The sequence below is a fragment of the Erythranthe guttata genome, chromosome 14 (assembly GCF_056151865.1).
Source record: "Erythranthe guttata isolate IM_541 chromosome 14, IM_541, whole genome shotgun sequence".
Classification (NCBI taxonomy): Eukaryota; Viridiplantae; Streptophyta; class Magnoliopsida; order Lamiales; family Phrymaceae; genus Erythranthe; species Erythranthe guttata.
The window spans coordinates 15,032,821-15,040,622 of NC_142546.1; the positions used below are offsets into that span (position 1 = coordinate 15,032,821).

Sequence of the window (7,802 nt, forward strand, 5' to 3'; positions counted from 1 at the left end):
AAGGGCAAAATTGGTATTATCGGAGGAATATTCGGGAGAATCAAAAAGATTCTATCGAGTTTAACACCCTTAGAGCGATTTGTAAGATGTCTGCATACCTCAGGGGGTTTTCATAATTACGAGAACGTGGGGGGAATTTTCGTTATTCAGACTTACCTCAGGGGGTTTTGGTAATTTGCCATTTTGTTGAAGGTAGTAAATGGGGGACTAAAAGTGAAGAACTTGCAAACTTTGGGGGTCAAAACTGTAATTATCCCTCCAAAACCATGTCTTCAAACATCTCAAAAGGTCACATACTATATAAGCTCACAACATACAAATCAAGACATATTTCTTATACAAATACAAATCAAACAATGAGAGTAAACTGCAAAAACTACCCCTGTGTAATCTTGAAATAGCAAAAACCCCCCTGTGATAAATAAACTAGCAAAAACCTCCCCTGTGAAATTATTTAAATAGCAAAAACCCCCCTATGGAACTATTTGAGGGTTGGCTTGATATAAAAAGACACAAATACCCCTGGAGTCTTGCAATTAATAAATTCTTATATTTTATATATATTTTAATTATTTTATTTAAAAAATAATCAATTTAGTTGTTTACTATTTTTTTAATTTCTAAACAAATAAATTAAAAAGAATAAATATAAATATAATATGTATATATATAAATACATTTTGAGGGACAATTTTGTCATTTCAAGTCTAAAAAATCAGCTGGGGGGATTCTGCCTTTGACTAAATTTCACAGGGGGGTTTTTGCTAGTTTATTTATCACAAGGGGGTTTTTGCTATTTCGAGATAACACAGGGGTAGTATTTGCAGTTTACTCCAAACAATGATCAACCTTATATTGTGATCTTATTTCCCCCCACCCCCTCCCCCCCATCACACACACACAATTCTTTTCATTTCTTAGTTAAGGAAATGACCATATTGGGAAATGGTGGTATCTCCTTGGAATCAACCTCCACCATTTTCTTTCCATACCTTTCAAACACTTCATTCATAATAGAGCTTCCAAAATGTGCAGCCAATGTCGGCTCCGAAAAAGCCCGAATGAAATTCGTCACGAGTTTCGCCCAACCGTTCTTGTCTAGTTTAGCACTACTCGTAACATGTACATCCCACGGGAGAGCAAATTCCTCGAGTTCGTTCAAATCAAACGACCCTTCACTTCGAACAATTTCCTCAACTTGTTCCTTGCTTGGTGGATATATTGGCAAGTTGAATGAATGCAAATCAGCCTCCTTGATCACCCCCTAAATAATTCAAAAGACGAGAATTTCAGAAGGAATTTAAGTAAAAAAAAGTTTTATTTATATATTTATTTATTTATTACTGTAGCAGTCAAATCATGCGTGGTGTAATTAATTATCTACCTCTGCAACCATTTCAGCAAGGGTTTTCCCCAGAAGCGAAATCAGTGTGGCTTGTTTTAACGAGGCATGATCTTTTAGTCTTCCACCAACAAACGTCAATACCATATGGCCCCCTCGTACCATTTCTTCGCCCCTTGAGCTGAGGAATGCGGAGAAATCTTTGCGGTGTTGCTTTATATACGCCTCAAATATCTCCGGTGGACTTGTCTCTGTTGTGCATATGTTTTCTTTATTACTCTCCAGTCCTTGTGGAGTCTATTAATTAATTTATAAACGGAGACTATTAGGCCTCGTTTGGTTGGCAAGATAAGATTAACCAAGATAAGATTAAATAATCTAATGAGACTCAATTATTTTATTGGAGCTTGAAAGGTGCAACAAAAAAAACTCATTAAAAGGCAAGATAAGCCAAGATAAGGCAAGATAAACCATGATTATATAATTTTGGCGGGTCGACCCGGCAAGTTATTGAGGATACCAAACATCAAATTAAGTCCAACTATTTAGTTAATCATGACTTATCTTGGCAACCAAACGGGGCCTTAGAGTAGAAAAGTAGAAAAGACCGGATTCAATCAAACACAGAGACAAGTACTTTATTATAGAATAACCAGAGATAGCTGGGAGTTGATACCTAGCCTCTACTATTAGGGGTGGGCAATCGGGTCGGGTTATTCGGGTATGACCCGACCGGATCGGGTAATTTTCGAATCAACCGGGTTTTTTCCGAGTTCGGGTACCCAGTGCTCCCAAACCGGGTCGGTCCGGGTATTAGCAATTCTACCCGGGTACCCGTTTAAAAAAAAATTATATATATATGTTGAATGACCATCTCAACTAAAAGCTTAAGTTGTTAGTGAAATGTATCATTTAATATTAATATCTCCAATACGCCCCCTCAAGTGCAGACGAATTACATTTGAAGCCTTGCACTTGAAATATTTTTAAATGGGTGGCTGTTGGATTCAAACTCATGACCTTTCATTTGGCCTGGCTCTGATACCATGTTGAACGACCATCTCAACCAAAAGCTTAAGCTGTTAGTGAAATGTATCATTTAATATTAATATCTCCAATATATATATATATATATATATATATATATATATATATATATATATATATATATATATAGGGCAAATTACGGCCACCCCCCTCATGTATGGTCAAATTACGAAAAAAACCCTATTGTTTGGGTAATTACAACCACCCCCCTCCTTTTAAATATTTTTACGTAAAATTTATGTAATTCGGTTATTTATCGAACCAAATCGTATATTTAGTTCGTTTAACGGTATGAAATGTTGGCGTACCGAAATTTTGGTTCGGTTTGACCGAATTAACATCCCTAAATTTACCTCTTGAGGGGTCTTTTCGTAAGATAAATATATAGTTGAGGGGGTGGCTGTAATTACCCAAACAGGAGGGGGGTTTTCGTAATTTCACCATAGTTCAGGGGTGGCCGTAATTTGCCCATATATATATATATATATATATATATATATATATATATATATATATATATATATATATATATATATATATATATATATATATATATATATATATATAATGTAAAATTGGTTACTGTAAATCTGTAATACTGTTTCTTTGTAATTTTTTTTTAATGTTTTTGTGATTAAATTGTTTTTATGTAACAGATTTAGTAATTCTTTTGTTTTTATGAATATGTGTATGCAACAATTTGTTACATACACGTATTCATAAAAACAAAAGAATTACTAAATTTGTTAAATAAAAAAAAAAGAGAGAGAGAGAGAAAAATAGTAAAACCCGAATCCGACCCAAAATAATCGGTTAAATAACCCTGTTATTTCCGGTCGAATTTGGGTAATATTTTTTTTGCAAAAAACCCGAATAACCCGACCCGAATGCCCGCCCCTAACTAGAGCATAAGTCCAGAATTCAAATTCTGCCCTTCCCCTACTATCCCAATTTCTAGCAGGAGTTGAATTAAAAAAAAAATTATAACAAAAATTCGTAATTATATTCGAAAAATAATAATAATTACCTGAGAGAGCCAATGGAGACTGTAGGATGAATGGACAAAATCGAGGCTATTCCTTGGGAATAGCCTGCCGTAGAACGAGCCCGGCAAACCCGATACGAAGCATCTCGTACTTGGATTATTAATATTGAGTTTTTCGTAAAAATCGGGCAGCATTTTGAAGAGGTTGTTGAAGTCATTTCCATGGAGGTCACTCAGAAACACTTCATACTCATTATTGTTTTCTTTGGAGAGATGTTCGATTTTTTCGATTATACGAGAAATTACCGAAAGGGCGTTAGGGCCCGATGAACAGCCCAAATCAGCTATCTTGAAGCATTTCGGAAAGCCGATATCAGTTATCATATCTTTGATTGCTTCATCCAATACATGCAATGATTTCGATATCCCTATTTTCTGCAACATTAATTAGAAACACATATGTGAGAGAGAGAGAGAGAGAGAGAGAGAGAGAGAGAGAGAGAGAGAGAGAGAGAGAGAGAGAGAGAATTACCTGAGGGGCAGAATTGTTGGTGTAGCTAGTTTCACCATCACCTGTATTCATATGCTTACTACCTTCATTAGTATTCACTGCCATTGTTTGTAATTTGAGTTGCTATTTTTCTCTCTGTTATTTGACTAAGTACAATAATGTACCCATGCAAATATTGAATGTTTATATAGACATAATTGGTTCACTTGTGAAATTTATTTCAATGCCCATTTTTTTTTTTTTTTTATGTTGCAACAGATTTAGATCTGTTTAGACAACAATTTACAAATCTGTTATAAAATGATTCATTCAAAATACGAGGTTAAAAAATGAGTTAAGTTTGATGCTTCTTGAGCGTTGACTTTTGGAACCAGCGATGCGGACAAATCGTTAATTATTTTGTAGTTCATGTAATATTTATTTATAAAGGGATCGAAATAAAAAAAACTCTTTTACAAAAAAATATACACATTATCTGGAGGTGTGTAAAAGACTACAATACCCCTCACATTTTAATATGCTCCAATTTTATCATTTAATCTCAAGTTGATCATAAATTTCACAAATTATTCAATTTTGATCAAAAACTTAATTTTGGCCACAATTTCGCCCGTCGCCGCCGTTGACCGCTGGTCTCAACGTTGACTTTTTCTTTTCTTTTCTCCTGCTTTCTTCACCGATTTGCGACGTTGACTTTTTCCACTACAATTCGTCCCCATTTATTTAATTTTATATTTTTTTTTAATTTGAAGATCATCCGAAGATTTGAAACGCGTATTACATGATTTTTAGATCCATCACAGTACTAAAAAATAATTCATCCACAACAAGATGACATAAAATTACATTTTGATGTTTCCAGGCATTGACTTTTGAGCAAGCCAGGCCACCCTAAATCTATAGTTTGTCGTGTGTCCCGAACCGAATAATAATAACTATTAAATTTTTTTTACGAAGTTCATGTGAACCGGTTATACGTGTTCGTTTTGCACGTGTATTATGTATCTAATCCTCGAGTTTAATTTGGGTCTTTGTTCGACTTTATTTATATATACTATATATGGTTTCCTTGTTCTATTTCAGATTTTAAGTAAAGAGAAACTATTTTTGCCGATTCGAGACGATTTAGAAACGAAGCCGAGAATCAAGCTAAATATTTGCAAAAAGTGTATTCAAGTAGATTGTGGCAGTATTCAGTATTTCAAGCATAACACGAATCATGGAAATTGGAACGAATTAATGAAAGTTTAGGTATATATGAACGTGCAATTTTTTTCAGTCTAGGGGGTAACGTGCAAAACGCATAAAGTTCAGGGAGAAAAATGTTATTAACCCTATTATATATGAGACGTGATTTTTTTTTTTTTATGTTGCAACAGATTTGGATCTGTTCAGACAATTAATTTAAAAATCTGTTATAAAATGATTCATTCAAAACACGAGGTTAAAAAAATAGTAGAGTTTGATGCTTTAATTTCTGGGGCGTTGACTTTTGGAACCAGCGATGTGGACAAATCCTTAATTATTTTGTTGTTCATGTGTCTTGCATTATACACATACAATAATTCAAAGCAGATTAAATTATATATGTAAGAGGAAAAAGAAAAATAAAAAAATAAAAAATCATTGTATTGTTTTTTAATATGGATAAGAGAGATTCGATCAACTTCCAAGTTAAAAGATTGAATATGTATACATTTTTAGTAACAACTTGTTTGGCTAAACTTATAAGCTGTCAAAAAATAAGCTGTTTCAGAACTTTTTTTTTTTCTTAAAGTACTTATACTCCACTTTCTTATTTAAGATCTTATAATGAGTGAAAATAGCTTATAAGCTCTTTATCCAAACACTTTAAAGATTGATTCCAAAAATAAGATGTAACAACTTATCAACTTTTAAAAAATCTAATCAGACGTTAGAGATTAACCTACGAAGGTCGAAGCTAAATTTTGTAAGTTACATTTGGATCCCAATGATGTCATAATTTGGCATAAAAACCAAACAAGATAAAGAAAAAAAAAACTTCCATCTATAAGACGAAAAAATGGAATTTTTTAATCCGTCGATTCCGATCCAAAAAAATGGGATTTTTTAATCAATCGGTTCCGATCCAAAGAAAATGGATTTTTTTACTCCGTTATTAGTTCCGATCTAAAAAAATCAATTTCGAAACAAGAATTCTCATTCCAATTTCTGATTTTTCCCATGTTTTAGGATATCTGGAAATGCTAATTTCGATCCGATAGGTTCGATTTCCACTTCTATACATGTAATAAAAGATAACACAAGAAAAAGAAGATAGCATCTATTAGATTACACAAATAGTATTATAAAGAAACAACACAGAGAAAAAAAGTTGCATTAAATTTACAATCTATAGAGAATTACTATTCTTACAAAGGGGGGCTGTTCATTAATTGCCTCAAAGCGACGACTGCATGTACCGTACGGAAGATACTGCAGAGAGTGTCTCGACGAGTGAGGTCATCGAGCTCAAAGCCACGTTCAGTATTTCCGAAGAACAACCGGGTTTCGTAAGTTTCTTCACCTGAAAAAATCGACGCAAAAATGAATAATAAATTAAAAATAAAATATGAAGACATAGAAAATCATTGCCAAACATGTCACAAACTAAAAATAGAATTTTCCGAGGCATTCAAAAATAAATATATGTTGTGACTCGAAAAATGCCATGGGTAAAAAATCGGCTCGAAAAGAAGAAAAAAAAAAAAAAAAAAAAAAAAAAGATGCATAAATATTTAATTTAAATACTATACCATGTCGATATACAAATGAAGTTCCTTAATCTTTTCCGCATAATCCATTGAGCTATCTTTAATAAGTTTTTGGTCCTCTGGACAAATTTTGCTGTCGCGTAAAAATAAAATAATAATAAATATAAACAAAACGAGAAAAAAAACAGTATGAAAATAAAATAAAATAAGATGACAAAAAATAATTTACGGAAAATCGATTACAAACCTTGGTTCAGTGTTCCAACAACTATCATTTGTACATTGCGGCGGATCGTACGATTTCCGAACAGAGTGTCTGTATGATATGTCTACAGCAGCTTCGTCCTTACGGAAAATCAAACGTCAGATTCATTCTCTTCGAAAAAATATCGTAACTTGCTACATTTTTACACATAGAAATCGGAATAAAATGTGTAGTGTTCGTCAATTCAAATCCGATAATCGCAAACACTATATACATTTTATCTATTTATTTAAAAGGAGTTCTAATTCCAATTTTGTACTCCAAATTTTTTTTTTTTAATTGTAATTCCTCCATCTAAAATAAAACAAAATTCCAATATTGAGTTTTCTCACTTTCATCAGTAAGATATCTGTGAAATTACCATTCTGACCCTACATACAAACACATTTGGATAATTTTTTCATGGTTCTATATGAAAGAATTCGCTCAAATTCGGAAACTTCAAACCAAAACCCATCTCCAAACAAACCCTTAAAATTTCACTATATGAATGCATAAATTGAAATAACAGATGCGTAAAATAGTGTGTAGCAGTGAAATTTAATTACCAGAATTTGAGTTGATTGGCACTTGGAATCGCACTGTGGAATCATTTCCATTGAGCCCTTAAATTGTTTAAACAATTGTCACCGGAGCAGAGGGCTCCGGCGATGCTACGCCGCCGGGCTGACTATGTATTGCGGAAGAGTTTTTATTTTTATTTTTTATTTTAGAGTAATAAGAATGGATTTTTTGGATTGGGATTTCAACTATTTTTCAAAGATTGTCTTTATTATGTCAATATTTTCAAATTACGAAAATTCCCCTCATATTTGGGTAATTATAGTTTTCCCCTCAACTATATTATCTTGCAAAAATACCCCTCCAGAGGTAAATTTAAGGATGTTAAATCGGTAAAATCGAACCAAAATTTCGGT

At 33.0% G+C, this 7,802-nt stretch overlaps 2 protein-coding genes across 2 annotated transcripts; both read right to left on the reverse strand.

The window, feature by feature from the left end:
• Window positions 1-889: 889 nt before the first annotated feature.
• LOC105952434 (benzoate carboxyl methyltransferase) lies at window positions 890-4,123 on the reverse strand. Its single transcript, XM_088813942.1, has 4 exons — window positions 3,907-4,123; window positions 3,417-3,809; window positions 1,385-1,639; window positions 890-1,264 (listed from the first exon to the last, which is right to left on the reverse strand). Exons 1-4 carry the CDS (start codon window positions 3,988-3,990, stop codon window positions 911-913), a joined length of 1,086 nt encoding a protein of 361 aa, XP_088670068.1. The 5' UTR covers window positions 3,991-4,123; the 3' UTR covers window positions 890-910.
• A 2,051-nt stretch (window positions 4,124-6,174) lies between these two features.
• Window positions 6,175-7,802, reverse strand: LOC105952380 (pyrophosphate--fructose 6-phosphate 1-phosphotransferase subunit alpha). The gene is made up of 4 exons (XM_012975923.2): window positions 7,434-7,802; window positions 6,868-6,965; window positions 6,663-6,753; window positions 6,175-6,433 (listed from the first exon to the last, which is right to left on the reverse strand). Exons 1-4 carry the CDS (start codon window positions 7,482-7,484, stop codon window positions 6,308-6,310), a joined length of 366 nt encoding a protein of 121 aa, XP_012831377.2. The 5' UTR covers window positions 7,485-7,802; the 3' UTR covers window positions 6,175-6,307.